General features: G+C 45.0%; 2 protein-coding genes across 2 annotated transcripts in view; one reads left to right on the plus strand and one right to left on the minus strand.

Annotated features, from left to right (window-relative positions):
- The first annotated feature begins 629 nt into the window (after positions 1-629).
- LOC118891026 (laminin subunit gamma-2-like) lies at positions 630-7,915 on the plus strand. Its single transcript, XM_036844579.1, has 5 exons — positions 630-638; positions 704-905; positions 2,581-2,739; positions 2,833-2,932; positions 5,959-7,915. Exons 2-5 carry the CDS (start codon positions 753-755, stop codon positions 6,210-6,212), a joined length of 666 nt encoding a protein of 221 aa, XP_036700474.1. The 5' UTR covers positions 630-638; positions 704-752; the 3' UTR covers positions 6,213-7,915.
- A 7,814-nt stretch (positions 7,916-15,729) lies between these two features.
- The window catches only part of NMNAT2 (nicotinamide nucleotide adenylyltransferase 2), a 207,897-nt gene continuing 200,684 nt past the window's right edge, over positions 15,730-22,942 (minus strand). The window contains exons 12-14 of the mRNA XM_036850828.1: positions 19,446-19,547; positions 19,241-19,308; positions 15,730-16,857 (exon numbers count right to left, since the gene is read on the minus strand). Of these exons, the coding sequence (XP_036706723.1) occupies positions 16,755-16,857; positions 19,241-19,308; positions 19,446-19,547 (273 nt within the window). The 3' untranslated portion in view covers positions 15,730-16,754. The remainder of the gene's footprint in view (positions 16,858-19,240; positions 19,309-19,445; positions 19,548-22,942) is intronic.

The following is a 22,942-nucleotide window of genomic DNA, read 5'->3' on the forward strand; positions in this document are numbered from 1 at the left end:
CCTTTCTTTCTTTCTTCTTTCTTTCTTTTCTTTCTTCTTTCTTTCTTTCTTTCTTTTTCCTTCCTTCTTTCCTTTCTCCCTTTCTTTTTTCTTCCTTCCTTCCTTCCTTCCTTCCTTTCTTTCTTTCTTTCTTTTTCTTTCTTTCTTTCTTTTCTTCTTTCGCCTGGTTGGTTCCAATATATTGACAGAACCAGTGAGGTTGCTTTGTGGTAATAATAAAGCAAGCTTTGTCATAGCATCTAGATTCCAGGTAATCCAGGTTTATGCCTTGTAGAGATTTGGTTAAAGTTTCAGTCTTCTTCACTAAAAACAAAAAATAAACATTCCTAAGTCTTAGGATTTTCTTCACAGAAAGTACCTCTCTACCCATTCTGTCCAATCCCCAGCTATTGCCATTGGCAGCTTAGGGTTTAAGGCTCTGGCTTGAAACTTTGGGCTTCAAAGATTCCACCTGCTTCTGATTCACTTTGGGGTTCACTTTTGCAATGATGGGGGCCCAGGGCAGGCTGATTGTTAGTTCAGTGCCTCCTTTAAGATGCTTTCTCCTGGACAAGAAAGAGTAATAGCCACAACTTTCCACACTCTCACCACCTGGGCAATATTAACACTCTTTCTGGAATTTTTCTTAAAAACCTCAGCCACTTTCATCTTCCGTTGGAAGCTAATTTTCAACTTTACGGCAATGTTTTCTTATCTGCATTTCAGAGTTTGACCTGCAGGTTGAAGACAGAAAAGCAGAAGCTGAAGAGGCCATGAAGAGACTCTCCTACATCAGCCAGAAGGTTGCAGATGCCAGCGACAAGACCAAGCGAGCGGAAACAGCCCTGGGCGGTGCTGCTGCTGACGCCCAGAGGGCAAAGAACGCAGCCGGGGAAGCCCTGGAGATCACCGGCAACATAGAACAGGTAAAGGGACATCGAGGTGCAGGTTGGGGAGAGCAGCTCCAAACACAAGGGTAACGTTCAGGGAGCAAGAGCGCTGGGCTCATGTTGACCCGTAGGGTTCTGTTATGGTCCACGGCGGCCCTAGAGCCACTTGGCTGACCCTCTTGTTGATTGGTTCACAGGGCTATCATTGGCTGAGCACTGCTGCCCCATGCCCACCATTTTCAGCTCCCTTTTTGGACAACACCATGAGAAGAGCCATCCAAAACTGTTGTTTATATAGACTATTGTATTAGTTTCCTGGAGCTGCTCTCACAAAGTACCACGGACTGTGTGGCTTAAAACAATAGGAATTGCTTCTCTCACAGTTCTGGAGGCTAGAAGTCTAAGACCAAGGTGTCAGCAGAGCCACAATCTCTCCAAGACTCTGGGTAGAAACCTCCCTTGCCTCTTCCTAGCTTCCCGTGGTGGCTGTCAGTCCTTTGTGTTCCTTGGTTTGCAGCGACTTTACTCCAGTCCCTGCCTCTGTCATCACATGGAGCTCTTCTTCCTGGGTGTCTCCAACTCTTCTTATAAGGACACTAGTCGTGTTGGCTTAGGGGCCCACTCTACTCCAATATGACTTTATCTTAACTAATTACATATGCAACAACCCTATTTCCAAATTAGGTCACATTCTGACGTACTGGGGTTTAGAATTTCAACATATCCTTTTGGGGGACACAATTCAACTTGTAGCAACTATACCAGTGTTTTGAGTCAAGATTATGAAATTCTGAAGTTCTGGATCCCTTGACCCTATGTTCTATGTCTAAGCTCCACTTACTCATTTTCTCTTTCCTTCCATTCTGTGCCAGCACTGTGCTTGGTGCTGGGGATACGGACATGGGAAAGACCCAGTCCGTCTCTTCAGAGAGCATTCAGTGTAATGGGAAAGGACAGGCTAGTTACACTTACAACCCATATGTTAAGTGCTACAGTAAGTGCTACAGAGTGCTTCTCAGCTGGACGAGAGCTTCGTAGTTCTTATTTAAGCATGACTTCTAGAAAGCTTAAGCAACTGTAGAAAGCCCAGAGGGAACTCTTGATATCTAGACTGTGTGGCCTCACCCTTGAACCACTTGGTAACTTCCAAAAATCATCTCAAATCTTAGGTCCCTTGAGGGTAGAGACCAATTTCCTGTGCTTCTCTTTACGTGGCTTCTAGTACAGAGGCATCTGTGTAACTTGATGCCTAATAGTAGCTTATTGGTAAAGAGATTGATAAGATTTGTTCATCCTAATAACTCAAAGCTATAGCGCATTCATTCTCTGCACCCCAAACTCAACTGTCTTGGGGAGTAAAGCCATTCAAAAGATGGTGGCAGCAAAGAAACATGACAGAGAGTGAGATGAGTTTCTCAGCCTCTGGGTTTTCCCGACTGGTTCCTGTTTCACGCACCATTTGGTGAGCTTAACCTGAGAGGGAAGCAGCATCTCAGGGCTGATCATCCTCGTCCCTGGAGACATACCCCCAAATTAACTTGTTTGAGGCAGAGCTTGGGGAAGGGTGTGTCCCCAAGTCTGACTCTCTCATTGTTCATCTCACTCCATCAGGGCCTGGCTGCAGCTGTATTTTTTCTGCAGTTGTCTTTGGGATGTTTTTGTGCCTTACCCCTCTCTCTCCTTCCGTCCCTGGCTCCTTTTCTTCTCCCAGGAGATGGGGAGTCTGAACTTGGAGGCCAACGTGACAGCAGATGGAGCCTTGGCCATGGAGAAGGGACTGGCCACTCTCAAGAGTGAGATGAGGGAAGTGGAAGGAGAGCTGGCAAGGAAGGAGCGGGAGTTCGGCACGGATACGGATGCAGTGCAGACGGTAAGTTCCCGTGGCTTTCCAGCAGAGAGCACTTTAACCTTGTCAGCGTGGGAACACTCTTGCAAAATGGGCTTGTGTTTATGTTTTCCTCAGGTTATCGCAGAAGCCCAAAGAGTTGATAACAGAGCCAAGAATGCTGGAGTTACGATCCAAGACACACTCAACACATTGGACGGCATCCTACACCTAATAGGTATGTGGAGTATCCACAACCTTCCAGGCCGTGTTTCAGGGCTTCTCCCGATGAGTGGGAGTCTCAACTTTCCTTTAGGGTATCAGGAAATTTGCTTTGTTTCCAGGCCTAGATACTTCAGGGCCTGGAAACTTCTTTACATTTGTGGGACTCTATTTTACCATCTCTAAGATGGGTCACCTGAGCACCTACCTGTTGCCCTTGGAGGTGAAAGTCTGTAGGTCAAAGAACTGGGTGTATGTAGGGAAGGTATATTGAGGCTCAGAGAGGTTAATAATGTCCTGCAGATCACACAGTAAATTGTGGAGGCAGGATTCGAGCTTCACAGTGAAAAAAGAATACTGCACAGTTTGACAGTCCTGCTGAGTATTCTGACCTTGATCCTGAGAACTTAGTAGACAGTGTCAAGCAGAGGGATGACATTGTTGCTGTACATTTTGGAAAGATCACTGGGGCAGCTGAGTGGAGGAGAGTTTGAAGGTGGGTTAGACAAGAGGTAGGATGAGATCGTTCAGGAGGCAGTTGAAATAACTGAGGGGAAGTCATAGAGCTCTGAGGAAGTAGGAGTGGTGAGGGGGAAGATTCTCCCAGTCTGTGAGGTCAAGAATCACCCGCCAATTCTGTTGCTTGTCCCTCCCAACCACAGTTACACCTCGCTGTAACGGGTTGTGGAAACTTGAGCTGCCAGGTAGATGACCCCCAAAAAATGTCAAGGTGGTAGGTCCATGAGATACTGCAAAATTTTAGGATAAAATAGATTTGATGGCACCGTGTGGCAGCAGCTCAGGTTTCCTCACAGAATCCCATCCAAAAGAAAACTCACATAAATTAAAATTATGGGCTTGGGTAGAACTGATATCAAACACTTATTGGCCTGTTTCATCAAGCCTGGACTGCAGCATATATGGAACTAGGGATTCAGTCAGAGATTCCAGCAACATTCAGGAGAACCTCTTTTTTTTTAAATTATTTATTTATTTATTTATTTTGGCTGTGCTGGGTCTTCGTTTCTGTGCGAGGGCTTTCTCTAGTTGTGACAAGCGGGGGCCACTCTTCATCGCGGTGCGCGGGCCTCTCACTATCGCGGCCTCTCTTGTTGCGGAGCACAGGCTCCAGACGCGCAGGCTCAGTAATTGTGGCCCACGGGGCCCAGCTGCTCCGCGGCATGTGGGATCTTCCCAGACCAGGGCTCGAACCTGTGCCCCCTGCATTGGCAGGCAGATTCTCAACCACTGCGCCACCAGGGAAGCCCCCAGGAGAACCTCTTTAAAACCGGATTTTTCTGTGGAGTGTCATCATCACCCCGAGAGACCAATATTGTCTGTGTTGTTATCCTGACAGGTTTGCTTTGTGATCCAATGAGCCCCAAAGAATAAAAGACCCTCTAAGGGTAAAAAATAAATAAATAAATAAACCCTCCCCAGTGGAGAGTTTAGTGATTTTGCTTAGTGTTCTGAAAAAGGCAATGAAACTAACAGGGCCTTTAAAGAGAAAGTGAGAGCGTGGGGAGAGAGGCTGGATGGGAACTGTCAAACATTTACTGTGTGACAGGCACTATGCCAGGTTTTTCGTGGTGGAAGATCATTTAAGTCTTTTAAAGGTCCTATAAAGTAAGTTTTATTATTATTATTATTTTAAAAATTTATTTATTTTACTTTATTTTTGGCTGCATTGGATCTTCATTGCTGTGTGCGGGCTTTCTCTAGTTGTGGCGAGCGGGGGCTACTCTTCATTGTGGCGCACGGGCTCAGTAGTTGTGGCTCGCGGGCTCTAGAGCGCAGGCTCAGTAGTTGTGGCGCACGGGCTTAGCTGCTCCGCGGCACGTGGGATCTTCCTGAACCAGGGCCCGAACTCGTGCTCCCTGCATTGGCAGGTGGATTCTTAACCACTGCACCACTAGGGAAGCCCCAAGTTTTATTATTTTTATTATTTTATTTCACAGAGGAGTAAACGGAAGCTCAGGGAGTTTAATACTGTCCCACCGATCACATAGTAAGTTGTGGAGGCAGGATTCTAACCGAGGTCTCTGTCTCCAGTGTTCCTGCTGTTTTCGAGAAGCTCATGCTGCCTCCCCATGGACATTTTGTCCCCAAGCTTGCTTCACTTTCCCTGCATGTTGTAGCACCCTAAATTCTGGAATTCTCCCCTGTCCGCAGGTGAAGGACTGATCCATTGGATCAACATTTTTTTTGTAGTGCTGTTTCTACTCTGTTTGCTCTCCTGAGTCCCAGAGCAATAACAATTTAATCGCTCTAGTTGTGATAAACTTCTGCAGTCAAATGCTATCACTGCACCTGACCTTGAGTTTGAATTGACTAAGGACCACTCAGACCTTTTCAAACCAAATGGGTCTGGCCAGGTGCCCTTCATGCTGACATTAGTGTCAGATTGTTTATGGGTGAAACATACCTGAACAAATGTGACCACATTTCATATTGGAAAGAAACTAATATCTAGCCAGATTCCCACTGTTTCAGGCCAGAATGAAGTCTTACATCATTTCATAACAGCTGGAATTCATCCCTCAAATAGCAAGGCACACCTTGGCCTCTCTAAACCCTGAAGCCCAGCCAGTTCCTAAAGGTCTTCTAATAGAAAACAGCAAGAGATTTCCTAAGGGTGGTTCAGAAAGCAGAATTCGGAGTTGATTCTGACGTTAGGGATGAGCTGAGTTGGGAAGACACCTTGAGCAGTATTCAGTCCCTATGACCTTCGGCCTTCATCTTTTCGGAGCAGGAGCTGTTGCCTCTAACAGGAAAACAGAAATCCAAGCTTCATCTTGCTGAGCTAATGAGTCCAGAGGCTTAAACTGGGTTGTTCAAAACCCAATAATGAGGCTCGTGCTCTCAGAATTTCTTCTAGATTATTTCTAATTTAAAATAAGCCTTTCAAATGTACAGCATACTATTTGCTCTGGGTAGGTGAAAATGGAAATTAGTTAAAGTTACAGAAGGGCCTGCATATGTTCAAGGAGATCTAACCACAGCTTTTTCCTCTGTTAACTCCTTTCTTGTTTCCTAAAATAGACCAGCCTGGCAGTATGGATGAAGAGGGGCTGATCTTATTGGAACAGAAGCTTTTCCGAGCCAAGGCCCAGATCAACAGTCAGCTGCGGCCGTTGATGTCAAAGCTGGAGGAGAGGGCAAGCTCTCAGAGGGGCCACCTCCGTTCGCTGGAGACAAGCATAGATGGGATTCTGGCTGATGTGAAGAACCTGGAGAACATTAGGGACAACCTGCCCCCAGGCTGCTACAATACCCAGGCTCTTGAGCAGCACTGAAGCTGCCTTCGCGATTTCTCAACTGAGGTTCTTGGGATAGAGACCTCAGGCTCAGGAGCCATCTCATGTGGGTGGGGTGGGATGGGGACATGTGAACATGTTGAATGGGTGCGCTCAGGTCAACTGAGCCTGGTCCCGTCCTTGAGACCTTGGCCAGATAAATGTCTTATTGTATCAGTGTGATGCTCTTTGCTTCCTGGTTCAGGGTAATGAGGCAAATGGCACTGGGTATGAGACTCATCAAGGGCCCGGACCCCAGAGGGTAGACTGGATGGAAGGACAAACTGCACAGGCAGATGTTTGTCTCAGAGTAGTCATAAACCGAGTCCTGGAGTATGGACAAGTGCTGCTGGGTTGTAGACAGCTTATCCTTTGAGTAATGTGACCAAAGGGAAAATCTTTTGACTTTGCCAACACCTAAAATTCTTCCTAATGTCAGAACAGAGAGTGAATCCCAGTCATGCCATGGTCAGTAAAATCCTATTGCCTCATGGTGTCCAACGTGTTCTTGTTGATCAAAGTTCTTCCCACTTATCACCCAGGCCATACACACTTACTCCACTTTCAAGCTGGAGGAAGTGAGCAGTGACGGAGTGAGGAGCTGTAAGGCTGGCCCCTTTGGAGCATTGGTACCCTGCCACCTTCGAGTTCTTCTGGGCCTGGAAGTGACCTCCTTTCCCCTGATGATGGCAGGCAACTTAGAGACTACGTTTTTATTAAAGCATTTCCTATCAGCCAAGCAAACATTGGGAAAGTATTTACTTTGGGGTTTCAAAGTGATGTAAAAATGTAGCTTGGGCACTGAAAGAGGTGCAATTATCCAAGAAGATTTATTAGTCCTAATTCAATGCCATTTTTCAAACACTAAAAATTATATGCCTCTGTGTTTTGTTCTCTCTCTTCTGATACCAGACGATGTTCCTACTTATACTTGAGCTGGGTAGAGTCCATCCTTCCTTCCATCCATCCTTACAACATATATTTATTGTACCTATTGTGTGCCAGGGGCTGGGGTACAGTGGTGTCATTGTCTCTGTCCTCATAGAGTTGATTGAATAGTGAGGAAGACAAACCTTGAAAAATATTTAAACTTACAAATCCTGTTCATCACAAGTGGTGTTTATTGCAATATCCCCATGGTTTGCAACCTGTTTTTCTCAACAGAACATGTGTTGCAAGACATCCCACGGGGGCATTTGGATTTCAGTAAATAGCTGAAATGGCTCTGGGTTGTGCACACTTCTTTGCATTTCAGCTGTCACTCTGCCCCTTTCCTCCACTGATTGCAACACATTGTTGAGTCATAACACCAGTGGGAATTTCTGGAAAAACCAGAAGCACTTCCAACCTCGGCTCAGAAGGCTTTGGTGCTGCCTCACCTCTGTATTTCCTTGGCTTTTCATGGACATGTTTTTAAATAAAGAACAATTCTTAGATGCCTGTGGCCAGTTTCTAATTTGTTAAACTCTAAGCTTAAGGTGTAGGTACCAAAGCAATGAAAACAAAGAATGCTTCAGAAAGAGCAATGAGCCCTAGAATTAACATCTGTAATTCCTTTTTCTGAGCATCTTGTTTTGCCCTTTCCAACCATGTGCACACTTTATGAGATTTAACTGGTGCTGTCTTCTAAGCATAAAGGAGGATTTATTTCTGGAACAACCTGAGCAGGGTGGGGGTGATAATCAATATTTTTGTCTTTTTTTGCATCAGCTCTAAAATAAAGGTAAAATCAACAGTTTGTGGTACATTATCCTGCGTTTTAATAAACTAAAATTTAATAAATTAAGATCCTGAATTGGCCATCTACCCAAGTGGCTGAGGAAAGGATTCTGCTTCTGCCTACACTGACCCCCCCCCCTCCCCAAATTCTGACTGATCTGATCACTATGCTTTACCTTCTCTGAAAGTGCATTTTTAATACTGCCTTGGAATACGCAATCACATATGTTACAAATTCGCTTACATTAACTACTATCTCACACAGACCTAAAAATATGCATAACTCCCTCACGACAGACTTTCTTCTTGCTCTCATGGCATACTGGATGTGGAGAAAGTTGGCACAGTAGCCCTCCACATAGTCATTTCCAGAGGCCCTACCACCATATGACTTCTCAGGTTGCCCTCTGCACCATCTCCATTCCAGGGGGTGGAGAGGAAAAAAGACATGGAAGACGGAGACACATGGAAGGTCTTTGTGGGCCAGGCCTGGGAGGGGCTGCACATCACTTTCTCTCACATTCTGTGGTCAAGAACCCAGTATTATTATGACCACATCTTACTGGCAAGGGATCTAGGAAATACAGTCCCTTGGCAGGAAGACACTTCTCTGACAATTCTATACTGTGAAAGGGGGGCATGCATCATGAGTGAATGGCTATCTGCCGCTGCCAAGTATAGAATTAGGTAGTAGCAACTCTAGAGAACTTGGTGGGGGAATCCCATTAGTTAATAGCCAAGATGCATGTAATCATAAAAGGATTCCTCAGTGGGATAGACTGTTAAGGAAGTCATAAAAATGTCTTCCCTGACAAACAGGAAATGATCCCTGAGTAGGGATGGGGAGTGGAAAAGTGACTCATGTGACTCTTTTAGTATAATAATGATTCCCTCAGTTCTGAGGATGTGGCAGACTGTCCCTAAGAAGAAAGAAGGGGCATGTGACTTAGAAATAGCCTAACCAGGACTTAGACTCTGTTACCAGTCTTGACCTGACCCTGCCAAGTTAAGGGTACTTTCCTTCCTATTTCTTATCAGTATTTATGATTTGTAGTGGCAACTCTCTTGTGCTTCTCCTCTGAGAGTTGTCTGATTAATTGTGCCACTGGTAAGCTATCACACATATCATCATCTACTTTGGCCCATGGGGATTTCTGTTTGGAGAGGTGGGTAGAAATGAAACTGCCCATAGACTGTAACATCTTATCAGATGTATTTCTTTCTTTTTTTTTTTTTAACATCTTTATTGGAGTATAATTGCTTTACAATGGTGTGTTAGTTTCTGCTGTATATAACAAAGTGAATCAGCTATATGCACACATATATCCCCATAACCCCTCCCTCTTGCATCTTCCTCCCACCCTCCTTATCCCACACCTCTATATGGTCGCAAAGCACAGAGCTGATCTCCCTGTGCTATGCAGCTGCTTCCCACTAGCTATCGATTTTATATTTGGTAGTGTATCTATGTCAATGTTACTCTCTCACTTCTTCCCAGCTTACCCATCCCCCTCCCCGTGTCCTCAAGTCCATTCTCTACGTCTATGTCTTTATTCCTGTCCTGCCCCTAGGTTCATCAGAACCTTTTTTTTTTTTTAGATTCCATACATATGTGTTAGCATACAGTATTTGTTTTTCTCTTTCTGACTTACTTCACTCTGTATGACAGACTCTAGGTCCATCCACCTCTCTACAAATAACTCAATTTCATTTCTTTTTATGGCTGAGTAATATTCCATTGTATATATGTGCGACATCTTCTTTATCCATTCATCTGTTGATGGACACTTAGGTTGCTTCCACATCGTGGCTATTGTAAATAGTGCTGCAATGAACACTGTGGTACATGTCCCTTTTTGAATTATGGTTTTCTCAGGGTATATGCCCAGTAGTGGGATTGCTGGGTCATATGGTAGTTCTATTTGTAGTTTTTAAGGAACTTCCATACTGTTCTCCATAGTGGCTGTATCAATTTACATTCCCACCAACAGTGCAAGGGGGTTCCCTTTTCTCCACACCCTCTCCAGCATTTATTTTGTTTGTTGATTTTTTGATGATGGCTATTCTAACTGGTGTGAGGTGATGCCTCACTGTAGTTTTGATTTGCATTTCTCTAATGATTAGTGATGTTGAGCATCTTTTCATGTGTTTGTTGGCAATCTGTATATCTTCTTTGGAGAAATGTCTATTTAGGTCTTCTGCTCATTTTTGGATTGGGTTGTTTGTTTTTTTGATATTGAGCTGAATGAGCTACTTGTATAATTTGGAGATTAATCCTTTGTCAGTTGCTTCGTTTGCAAATATTTTCTCCCATTCTGAGGGTTGTCTTTTCATCTTGTTTACGGTTTCCTTTGCTGTGCAAAAGGTTTTAACTTTCATTAGGTCGCATTTGTTAGTTTTTGTTTTACTTCCATTTCTCTAGGAGGTGGGTCAAAAAGGATCTTGCTGTGATTTATGTCAAAGAGTGCTCTTCGGGTTTCCCTGGTGGCACAGTGGTTGAGAATCTGCCTGCCAATGCAGGGGACACGGGTTCGAGCCCTGGTCTGGGAAGATCCCACATGCCGCAGAGCAACTAGGCCCGTGAGCCACAATTACTGAGCCTGCGCGTCTGGAGCCTGTGCTCCGCAACAAGAGAGGCCACGACAGTGAGAGGCCCGCGCACCGCGATGAAGAGTGGCCCCCGCTCGCCACAACCAAAGAAAGCCCTCGCACAGAAACGGAGACCCAACACAGCCAAAAATCTCTTAAAAAAAAAAAAAAATCTCTTTAAAAAAAAAAAAGTGCTCTTCCTATGTTTTCCTCTGAGTTTTATAGTGTCTGGCCTTACATTTAGGTCTTTAATCCATTTTGAGTTTGTTTTTGTGTATGGTGTTAGGAAGTGTTCTAATTTCATTCTTTTACATGTAGCTGTCCAGTTTTCCCAGCACCACTTATTGAAGAGGCTCTTTTTTCTCCATTGTATACTCTTGCCATCTTTATCAAAGATAAGGTGACAATATGTGCATGGGTTTATCTCTGGGCCTTCTATCCTGTTCCATTGATCTATATTTCTGTTTTTGTGCCAGTACCATACTGTCTTGATTACTGTAGCTTTGTAGTATAGTCTGAAGTCCAGGAGCCTGATTCCTCCAGCTCCATTTTTCTTAAGATTGCTTTGGCTATTCTGGGTCTTTTGTGTTTCCATACAAATTGTGCAATTTTTTGTTCTAGTTCTGTGAAAAATGCCATTGGTGGTTTGATAGGGATTGCATTGAATCTGTAGATTGCTTTGGGTAGTATAGTCCTTTTCACACTGTTGATTCTTCCAATCCAAGAACATGGTATTTCTCTCCATCTGTTTGTATCATCTTTAATTTCTTTAGCAGATGTATTTCTGATCTGATCCCAGGATGTGATTTCTTTTTTTCAGTACTCTTGGGAGGCTGGACAAAAGGGTGAGATGATACTCAGTAATGTCCAATGTTTGGACCAAGGCTCAAGGACCAGGAGTATGTTTATCTTTCCTTTTTTAATGTTTTATATGGTCATGGGAATGTTGTGGATTCTTGCTGTGGTTCAATTTTCCCACCTGGAAAGCAGAGGTTAGATTTTTTTTTTCTCTGCTTCCCTTATACTGTGGGCTACATGGAACTTCCTAGGAAATTCCAAGATCTGAAGTTTACTTATGGGTCATAAGGGAAAAAATGTGCTCTGTACATGTATGTTAAGTCATAGGTAGTGTATATATTTTATAAGTTAGTATGAGTAAGCAAAATAAACCAGTGTTTATACCCAATTTTAAACAAGAGCACATCATTACGTAGTCTCAGGAGAGAAGGAAAAAAGTGTTTAGCTTTGTGAGTAAAATAGCAAACATAAATACAAGACATAAATTTATAAGGCATATCAAGCACCATCGTGATATGCCACCAAACCCACATGGATACACACAAAGCTGACTAATCTCAGTCTTAAACAAAAAAAGATACTAAGAACCAAAATAATTTTAAAAAAACACCACACGACTCATCTGACAAACAAGTAGCTAAGCCTTAAATGAGGTGGCCGAATGGGGAATTGTTATTTGACCTACTGAATCATGGCTGATATTAGCTAATGACTATCATTATTTACACCTAAGCCCAGGCATAATGTATGTCATGACTAAAAATTAAATACAAACTAATAGTCACAGCAGGATTGAACAATTAACTTATTCATTTTTTGCTTGTTTACTTTACCAAACAAAACCAATTGTGAGTTTAACAATTTCTGTCTTACTTAAGATCTTTCATGTCAAGAAGCAAGTTATTCAAGTTTTTAATTTTCACAAATACATTTTTATGTCACAAAGCACTAATTTCATTAAGGATCCAAAGCTAACCAATACCAGACTATGCAGATTAGGTAGAACCTAAGATTTGATTTTTTTAAAAAACTGAGAAAACTTAGGCACAATTGACAAATTTGCTAATTACTCTTCCCTCCTTATGGGTGTGGTTGTATATACTTTCATATTACACATGCTGCATCAGCTAAACCAGGCAGAGAATCTCCTGCTCTAAGAGCATGCTTAACAACTGTTGGCTTCTGTCAAGTAAGACTGTGAAGAAAAAGTGGTTAATTCTGCAACTCACAGAGAAGATTCTAGGCCAAGACACGAGACTAGTAGCATCATCTTATTTATTAACGTAATTGAAATATTTTGCTGATAAAACTTTTGTCTGTGACTATTCTAGCAACAAAATTTTACTCAAAATATTTCACTGTGAGATGGGGTTGCAACTTGAATGTAGTTTTTATTAATGTGTTGATTTCCAAAGCAAATCTTGTTCTCAAAATGGCAGATTCAGGGACCAAAAAGTGATTCAAAAAAGCTTCCCCCTCCCCATGCCAATCCTTGAGACTGCTTGGATCAAGCTGAGGTCTGGGCCCCAGACCTAGACTGAAGGCGGAGGGAAAGAGTGTAACTCATTCCTAACTGACTGTTACAGGCTAATAGGACATTCCAAACATACACAACAAAGAAACCACGTGAAGAATCGCGTTTACTGGGCAGCTATAGGAAGGCGCAGACCAAATGAAGTGGACAAGCACATTCATCATCTTTACCACGATGCTATTCCTAAGGTGTCCAAATTGGATGAACTACAAAATCGATCCCTGTTTCCATCCTTCCCATCTCACCTGCCCGCTTTCCTGCCGTAGCCTTGGGAGAGATCCTGAGCTTTTCATATTCTACTGATTTATTTTTGCATTATACTTTTGATGAATAAAATATAACATGCTTCTCTCTCTTAGTCCTCTAGAGAGAGAGAGAGAGAGTCTGTTTGGGGGAACAGATTTGGGCTATTGAAATACAAGTCATTTCTCCCTGTAATTCTCTGCCTTTTGCTGTAGTTTGGTTATGGAGTCTTGCTTTCAATTTAATTAGAACATCATGTTCTTTTATTCTTTCTGAGAAGCTGAAGCATGAGACTAGGGAACGTTGGGGGAAGGTTGGCCAAGCTGGGACAGGAAGAACAGCGTCTCTAGAAGCTCTAGTTCTGGGTTTCAGGCACTTCAGTAAGAGACTTTCCTCCCCTGTTCCCATGTACATTCAAGGAAAGTGAAAGCAAGAAGGCCCCAGAGGCTGCCTGGGGTTAGGGAAGGGGGGTGGCAAATGAGGTACCAGCTAGCAGCACAGACCCCTGCCCCTAAAGGGCCATTCCTTGAGAAGAGAGTCATTGACACAAAGGGTTTCCCTACTGCCTGGTCTTACGTATCAGCCACTTTCATAAAAGTGGGAGGGACATTTTTATTGGTAGGCAGGAAATGAGGCTCCAGACTCCTCTTGACACAATCTTTCTAGCCCATGCCCTTCTCACGATCTCTGAGCCTTTGGGTTGGCCATTTTGGGAAGGAGCAGGACCTGAGTGGAAGTTGGGGTCTCAAGGTCATCCTGTTGGCACCTGGGGCACTACTTCAAACTCTTGAATCATTTCTCTGGTGTTGGCCTTGGCTGGGTCACAGTCATCGTGTCCTGCCCTGGACTGAGAGAGGGGCTCTGACCTCCCCCTAGCAAGTGAAGAATGGGGCAGGGCAGGAAATGGACAATTCCATCCAAAAGGGGAGTCACTTTTCCTGGTATTAAAGAAAAGCTATTTTAACATGATCCTTGTGATTCACCAAGATAGAATCTGCCTCATTTCATTCCTAGAAATCTACTTCTATGCCCTCATTCTTTTCCTCAGCTCATCTCACTCTCCCTACAAGCATGCCTTCTGCCCCCCCTCGCCCTCCCTCGCCCTCCCTCGCCCTCCCTCCCCGAATGCCGAGAGCCAGCCCTGTTTCCTCTCATGGGTTGTGGACTAAATGGGGCTTGACCACAGAGCCCAGCAAAGGAAAAGTGGACCAAAGAGACAAAAGACAGCTGGTCTTTCTCAGATCTGCTCACATGGATCTTCAGAATAAACTCTATCCATAAACTCCATATCCTTGAAAATGCGTGTTCTCCCAGGGAATCCATCTCCCTGATTTCCTTTGTTTCGTTTCCTGGCTTGCACCTGTCTTGCCTAGACAAAGATACTTCTGTCACTCTCTCTCCAGCACTAATGCAATCTTGAGCGCTTTCTGGGTCTTTGCCTTCCACAAAGCAATCCTTTCTTGGATTCAGATTTCCTCCAAGCTGTTGCCATCTCCAGCTACCGGTTTCTAAGGGAAACCTAACTACAGCCTTCCTCACCATCACATTCTCCCCCAGGACTAGCAAACACAAGGCCATATACAGGGAGCACCTGAGACAAACATAACTTAAGAGGAAGACGCCAGGTAAAGGCTGAAAACTACATCTTACCTGGCCAGTATCATGGGGAACCAGAGGATCAGAGACCATGTGGTGTGATGACCTAAGGGGTCAGGGAGACGTTAGTCTTTTGCCAGACTCTACACTTGCTGTGTGACCTTGGGTCAGCCATTTAATCCAGTGGATCTCTGCTCCCTCATCCTTTAAAGGAAGGGTTGGATCAACAAATCTCTAAAGAACTTTCCAGTTTATGATTCCATGACCCTTAGCCAAACACTGAGACCCAAGCATAGGATCTCACTTCTGTCCTTTGGAGATTATTTCCATAATGCAAGAGGAACAGCACCTCCCCCACCCCAGCTTGCTACTCTTCTGTTGAACTTAGTTTCTTTCCCTGGAGGCTATTGAAGGATGTTACAGATGTGAAATGTGTGGTGAAGAACATTGTTTCTGGTGTCAGATCCTACCCGGCCCCTTCTGGGACAGAGCTGGTACTAGATTTTGAAAAAATTATCCTACTGTTCAGCGACCATTCCTCAAAGAACCAAAAACCCAAGAGCCAGAGACTGGATGAGGGACACAGAATACAAGACAGTAATTTCCTTTTGGTTCTTTAAGCAGGTTGTGAACGAGGCCTGAACAACTAGAACAGAGTCTGTCAAAACTATTTCCAGGGCAGCAGAGGGAGGTGGGAAATTAGGGAGAAAAGGGGTGAAACACTTTAGCTGCTCTTGACACTCCCCGGAGATCTCTGTTCTGTGAGCCCACCCCCGCCAGGCAGCGATGACTGGGGCTGCTGGGCTCAGCACAAGACGTAATCATAACCCAGGAACAAGGCTGAGGCTCTGCTTCTCAAGAAGGAACTAACCTCAGGCGCCGCCTGTGTTACCAAGCTAGGGTGGGTGAGAATCACCGGTTCCCATCAGGGAAACTAACTGCTTTCTCCTAGGTCATCCTGGACTGACATTATGACAGAAGCATCTCCCAGCCAAACAGGCAATAAGTAATTCCAGTCAGCAAAGATCTCTAGGGTTGAGTGAATTCCTAGCATATTTTATTTCAGAAATAACTGCATTATTAGGATTTGGCCTTGCGTACGTGATTCTTCTCAAATGCAAGAATGCGGCTAAGTATGGCCTCCAAGGGCTTTGATGGTGATCTGAAGGTCCGTTGGTAATGCCCGGGCTGGCAGGGAACAACCCACACTCTGTCATCAGTCACAGCCCAAATAAGTAACTGTACAGATACCACCAAGAAAGGAGAAGGGACCGGCTCTGTGTGATCACAGGCCCATCAGGAACGTGGTCTTCTGAAACTAAGGAAATGGGCTTAAATCCTTCTGAGAAACCCTACTATTCCCAGACTTGCATCCCAGGTTTCAGAACATGAATGTCTCAATCTCGACCCCAGACTGCGGTGTGTGTGGGCAGCAGAGGGGAGAAAGTGGGTAGGTGGGTGATGGTGTTGGGAAAGTGGAGGTGGCTCGGCCTCGTTCACCGGCTGTAGCCCGCACGCACCTTCTGAGAGCTGAGGTTGCCTGCGGTATCCTATCAAAACAGAAGGAATACCACAGTAATGCAACAAGACTACAAACATAAAGAACCACGGACACTGATTGGATCCAAGTTCTCTGAGGAGTGAACAACAACAACACAAAACAAAAAAAAAAAAAGAAAGAAAAGAAAGAAAGAAAGAAAAATAGCCCTTTGTGGTAAAGGGCATGCTGGGAAGGCGAGGGCCAGAGCCGCCTCCCCAGAGCATGCTGGGAGACGGACACCCGCGCATCTCCGAGGACCGCACTTCCCCCACCCCTACCCCCTCACCCACCCCCAACCCGGAGACTAGAGGAAAGTTTGTCCGAAGATGACTGTGGAGTGGGGTATGCCGTGGTTCTCTGCAGGTCCTCCACACTGTGGGGGGTTGAGTCAGCAAGTGGGGACAACAGTCAAGATGAGATGGAGGAACAGAGAGGCAGGAGAGAAATGGGACGGACAGAGGCTGCAGGGGCCAGTGTGTTGGTGGAGGACGAGGGGAGATCGGAGCAGGGGGCCCTGGGGCTGCTAGCCCGAGGTGTTGATGTACAGCTGGCTCTTAAGAATGTAGTCGATGACAGGCTGGGACAGGTAATCCACGACATGGCCGTCCCCATGCTGCAGGGCCAACCTGGATGAGAAGAGACAGTAATCAGATGACATCCTTTCCTGAAGCAAGGCCAGAGGACAGGCCAGCCCATTCCCTTTCGGGGAAAGGGTTTACCCAACACCCCATTACCAGTCTTTGCTTAGGCTAAATACACGGCATCCCTATCAGGAAAAGCCCTCTTGCCCCCATAATTCCTCCCCCATCCTAACTCTGCCACTTCCTAACTGAGGAACCTTGGGCAAGTGGTTTAAGCCCATCTATTCTTCCATTTTCTCGTTTATAAAATGGGGGTAGTATTTGGGCCGATCTCAGTTATTAAAATGATTAAATGAGTCATTACACAAAGCACTTAGAAAAGCCCAAGCACACAGTAGGCATTTCAATGCAAGTGTAAGCTATTCTTATTTCATTTCTTTGCGTTTCTCTACACCATGGTCTCATGAAAATGAACCTTGTGATTGACCCCTTCTTTTCCTTCCTATGGAAGCCCTGATAGAGAAGAAGTTGCCCTTCTCTGAGGCCCTCTCACAAGCCCTGGAGGGCGTGTGGACTAGCAAGTACAGAAGGGGTCTGGTCATACAGTTTGGTTTCTGCACTGTTTTGCTCCAGCCTTGGTCTGCTGCTCCCCATTTTCTATGCGCATGATGGGCTTGGGAATGTCAGGCCCCAAGGAGCTATTTGTAAGAACTCATATACTCCTCCGGATATCTAGATTCTAAAAGGCATCTGTGCTCTGCGCTGTGAGATCTCCCCAGAGGCTGGCTCCATGCCTTTTCAATGCATAGTGTCCTGACCTTCCAGCAAGCTAGGTCCCCAAGTGCCTCCCTGCACAGTTTACAGGGAGCCTTCTTGAAAAAGTGGTCTACACCTGTGGTTTCCAAATGCCAATCCCAGCTTCACGAGAATCACCCAGGAAGCAGATAGCCAGGCCCAGCACCCAGAAATTCTGATTCAGTGGGGCTCAGTGGGACACGAGAATTTGTGCTGTGTATGTTCTCACGGTAATTCTATTGTGCAGCCATGGCTGGAACCACAGCCTTCCCGTTTCCCCTCACTGGGTGTTGTTACTGGGCTTCTGCTCTCACCTCCCAGTTGATGCTACTATTTCAAGTGTCTACATAATCACCTTCCAGGGAAGAAGTCCAGTGGACCTTTTAAAGTCCTGGGCTCATTTGATTTCTCTGAAACATGTGACACAGATGACAACTGACAGTGCTCTCCATCTTTGTACCCTCTGCTGCCTTTGTTCCAGGGCCACCAATGCTGGTGGTTTCTGACTGCTCCTTTGTCTTCTTTTATTTTTTTATTACTTTTTAAAAATTGAAGTATAGTTGATTTACAATGTTGTGTTAGCTTCAGGTGTAGAGTAAAGTGATCCAGTCGTACATATATATCTATCTATTCTTTTTCAGGTTCTTTTCCCTTGTAGGCTATTACAAAATATGTCGTATAGTTCCCTGTGCTATACAGTAGATCCTTGTTGGTTATCTATTTTATACATAGTAGTGTGTATATGTTAATCCCAAACTTCTAATTTACTCCTCAGCCTTCTTTTAAATGTTAATGTGTTTTAAGTATTCCCCATAGCCTCCTTCTCTTCTTGCTGACTCTCCCTGTGAGCATAGCCACAGCCCTGAACTTTAATTTACACTTAGGTACTCATGGCTTTCAGTTTTATTACACTTCCAGACCTCTATATTCCACACATCTTATTATTCCACTGGACATTTCCACTTGGGGGTTGTGGTGAAGACTGTTAACTGGCCCCTAGTATCCATTCTTTCTTTTGCTTAGTACTACAACCTCCCAAGTTTTAGTTGGGCACAGGGCTGCCAAGTTACAAAGTCTACTCCCAGCCTCCCTGGAGGCTAGGCATGGCCACATGACTGAGGCTGAGCCAGGGGGATGAAGGGGAAGGGATATGCGCAACTTCGGGTCACCTTCTTAAGGACAAAGCTCCTTGCTCTTTCCCACTGGCTGAGAACAGTCACTGTAGCAGCTGTGGACCCTAAGAGGGAGGCTTCACATTAAAAGAACAGAGATTCAGTTTCTTCTGACTTCAGTAAGAGGGATATAAACATTTCTCTTATTTAAAACTCTAACTATTGGGGGCCTTTTTGTTATGGCAGCTTAACCTAAACACTTACAAATTCCATGCGTACCTAAACTAGAGACCAAACTAAAAACCTCTTTTTCCCCCTTCAAAACAGCTAAAACTAATAAATGGCCTGTCCCCCTTTTAAAAGTCAATGACTGGGGACAAATAAATGAGCTCTAAAAAGAAGGCTGCATACTGGGGCAGCAGGTGTCAGCCAACCTAACGGTCAGCCTGGACTGAGGAGAGTTGTACGGGAACTTGTAAGCCAGTCTGACCAAGGTCTCTCTGGTCGTTTGTCAAACGTACCTGCTCTTGGTTGAGCTGACGACAGACATGGGATGGTTGATGTCATCCTTCACCACCATGATGTTGTTCTGGGGACAAAGCAGAGAGAGTAGGTAGCCAGTGTCTCACACTAAAGTCCTTTTGCATCCTCACTTCTCCAGCCCCCAGGCTTCTCAGAGAAGGGCCACATCACATTCCTACACCAGCAGGGAGATGGAGGACTCACTTTGTATTTGCGGAGTATTGAGGAGTGATTCATGATTCGGTCTGTGTCGGCTGCGTCCCGGGGGACCACCACGATCCCAAAGTCCCCGACAATCACCTCCATCTGAAGAAACGGTGAGGGGGAAGGGAGAGAGAGAGAGAGAGAGAGGAAGTGCCCTTTGGTGAGACCTTGACTACAAACCCCTACCAAGCAACTACCTAGCAAGGTGGAGCTATCTTCTCTTGGAACCCCAAGCCTTAGTCCCAAACTTGCTTTCTCAGCCCCATCAGTCAGCTCCTTCAAGTTACAACCTGTAACAGTGTTCGTGGAATGAGTGGGAACTCCACCTGGCACACGTAATGAACACCTCTAGACTGAATAAGTGCGCTCCTGCGTGTCTAGGCAAGACCTCTCCAATTCCTGAGGCTCCCGCTGAGCTCATAATGCTGAAGAGCAGCATGACACGTGGTCCTTACCTGGTAAATACCCTCTTCGGTTGCCCAGCAAGCATACCCCAGCCCCCGGCTGGTCTCCTGAGAGGGGCTGGAATGCTCCCTTGGCTCACCCATGTCAAAGCTGCTGTGGGACTCAGGGCAGCGAGAAGCAGGGAAGGGCTTGGAAAGCATCAGTGTGCACACAGGCAGTGATAAGGCGGATAACTATGGGGTCACCTCTGAAATCAGCCTCTTATAGAAGCTGGCTCCCATCATGACAAATGAAACCTTTTCATTAAAAAAATAATTTTTTTCCTGATCATACATACAAACTTGGGGAACTCAGAAAAAGAAAAAATATATATAAGAAATCAATCACAACCACACAATCCAGAGAACCACTGTTAACAAGTTAGTATTTCTGTTCAGGGTTCTTGTCTCTACAAATTGATGTGTATATCCACAACCGGACTGAACTGCAAAATTAAACATTTTACCTATACATTTTTTTTTCTTTTAGCATTATATTGTGAGCATTTTTTCATATGGTTAAAAATATTTGAGGACTTCCCTGGTGGCACAGTGGTTAAGAATCCGCCTGCCAATGCAGGGGACACAGGTTTGATCCCTGGTCCGGGAAGAGCCCACATGCCGCAGAACAACTAAACCCCTGCGCCACAACTACTGAGCCAGCACTCTGGAGCCCATGAGCCACAACAACTGAGCCCCTGCGCCACAACTACTGAAGGCCACGCGCCTAGGGCCCGTGCTCTGCAACAAGAGAAACCACTGCAATGAGAAGCCTGCGCACCTCAACGAAGAGTAGCACCTGCTCGCTGCAACCAAAGAAAGCCTGCACGCAGCAACAAAGACCCAACTCAGCCAAAAAAAAAAAAAAAGAAAAATGTGTTTTGACAATCTGTATATTTCATTGCCTGACTATACTGTGATATACCATGATATATTAAATGGAATTTGTGTTATAGACAGTGTACAGTTACTTCTGATTTTTGCAGTTGTAATAACACTTTGTTGAAGATCTCTATACATAAACCTTTTACCACATCTCTGATTATTTCCTTAGGATAGGAAGTAAAATCATTGGCTGAAAGGATATGAACTGGACATATTTCAAGTTCTTGAGACTTATTACCAAGCTGCTTTCTTGAAGGTCGTGGAATTTTTCTTTTCAAAGAGCCTGAGAGTTATGGCATTTAATAGACTTGGATCTAGCCTGGGCATATTACAGTTTAGATCTTGCCAATTAAGGATCCCAGATGGAGGGAGAAGGGGACGGGCAGGTTTCTTCCGAGCATGCAGCTCATTGGGCAAGACCTGCTTTGGGGCAAAAAAACCCAGGTTTTTCCTCATAATTCTCCAACCGAGTGCCACAAAAACAGACATTATAGAGCACTACAGCCGCTTCTTCTCTATCAGAGGATTTCTGTACCAGCAGAATTCCACTTCTAAGTCTGATTCACTGATAATGCATGTGTGTGCCTGCACTGTGTGCACGTGTGTGCCCTTGGCTATTTCCATCCACCTTCACTCTACTTCTCCCATCGCTTACAACTGCAGCTAGAGCTGCAATTAAAAATTGGCTGAAAGTGCCATAGGAGGGAAGTTGTGGAGAGAAATTAAAAGCTGGGTGTACGATATCTGAGCCCACATTGGATCGTGCTATTTGGAAGATACAGAACATTACACAACATACTGCATCTACTGGTGATGTTCAGATCCGGTAAACTGGCCCCAAATCTTTGTCCCATAAACCAGGAATGTTAGGGAGAGGCAGGGCAAGGAGTTGGAGGTAGATCCAGCCTCTCCTGCCATAGCATTTAGAATATTGCACTGGGACTCACTACTTAGAAGGTAATTGAAGACACTGGTTCTCAAATTTGGCTGCACATTAGAATCACCTGAGGACCTTAAAAAACCCTCAAAGCCCAGCTCACACCCGAGATCAACTAAATCAGAATCTCTGGGAATGGGGCCCAGGCATTAGTTGTTTTTTTTTTTTAATTCTCTAGGTTTTAATTCCAATATGCAACCAAGTTTGAGAACCAGTGATCTAAGTACTGAATTAAAACTTGAGGGGAATTATTAGGGTAGAGAAAGAGATAGAAAAGAGAAGGGATGAGAAAAGAGAAGAGATGGAAAGGGAAGGGGAGGGGAAAGGAAGGGAAGAGAAGAGAATCCATCCAAGCTGGTATACATGGAGATTCCTCAACTGCCTGGCTATGTAGGAAGGTGTTTCGAGATATCTGGTGTTGACTGTGTAACATAGGATCTGAATTCAATTTGATTCTGAGGATCTGATGGATGTTTCATGTATGATGCGTGAAATAACAGGGCTATTTAAAGTGAGCATTCTAGGACTTCCCTGGTGGCGCAGAGGTTAAGAATCTGCCTGCTAATGCAGGCGACACCGGTTCGAGCCCTGGTTCAGGAAGATCCCACATGCCGCAGAGCAACTGAGTCCGTGTGCCACAACTACTGAGCCTGAGCTCTACAGCCCGTGAGCCACAACTACTGAGCCCACGAGCCACAACTACTGAAGCCCATGTGCCTAGAGCCCATGCTCCGCAACAAGAGAAGCCACTGCAATGAGAAGCCCGTGCACCGCAACGAAGAGTAGTCCCCGCTCACCGCAACTAGAGAAAGCCTGCACACAGCAACGAAGACCCAACGCAGCCAAAAATAAATTAAAAATAAAAAAATAAAGCATATATATATATATGAGCATTCTAGTTTAAAGCATTAAAACAACGGTTCACAATGGCAGTCAGGCCTCACGGGGAACGGCCCTACCCGTGACATTAGTGCAGCTGCTGCTTTCTACTCAGGAACTAATGATCTGAGCACCCGATCAATAATAGTTCAGGCTGCTCAATGGGTGGCAAGCAGATGGAGACCTTGAAGCTTGAGATGGAATTCCTCTTCCAGAATCAGGTGACAGACTTGCCCTCTGGGAATCACAGATGGGGTAAAGGAGATGGGTCTACCAGACAAGACACACAGCTTTACCACACCCAAGTGGCATCTCTGCAGGGGTTTGGACCAGAGAATGCAGACCTCTTCTGC

The sequence above is a fragment of the Balaenoptera musculus genome, chromosome 1 (genome assembly GCF_009873245.2).
Source record: "Balaenoptera musculus isolate JJ_BM4_2016_0621 chromosome 1, mBalMus1.pri.v3, whole genome shotgun sequence".
NCBI classification, from domain to species: Eukaryota; Metazoa; Chordata; class Mammalia; order Artiodactyla; family Balaenopteridae; genus Balaenoptera; species Balaenoptera musculus.

Bases quoted from the DNA above. Each gene is read 5' to 3' on its own strand.
- LOC118891026 (XM_036844579.1), top strand. From the start codon at position 753: ATGAAGAGACTCTCCTACATCAGCCAGAAGGTTGCAGATGCCAGCGAC. The intron at 906-2,580 runs GTAAAGGGACAT...TTCTTCTCCCAG, and splicing joins TCACCGGCAACATAGAACAG to GAGATGGGGAGTCTGAACTT. The intron at 2,933-5,958 runs GTATGTGGAGTA...TTCCTAAAATAG, and splicing joins CGGCATCCTACACCTAATAG to ACCAGCCTGGCAGTATGGAT.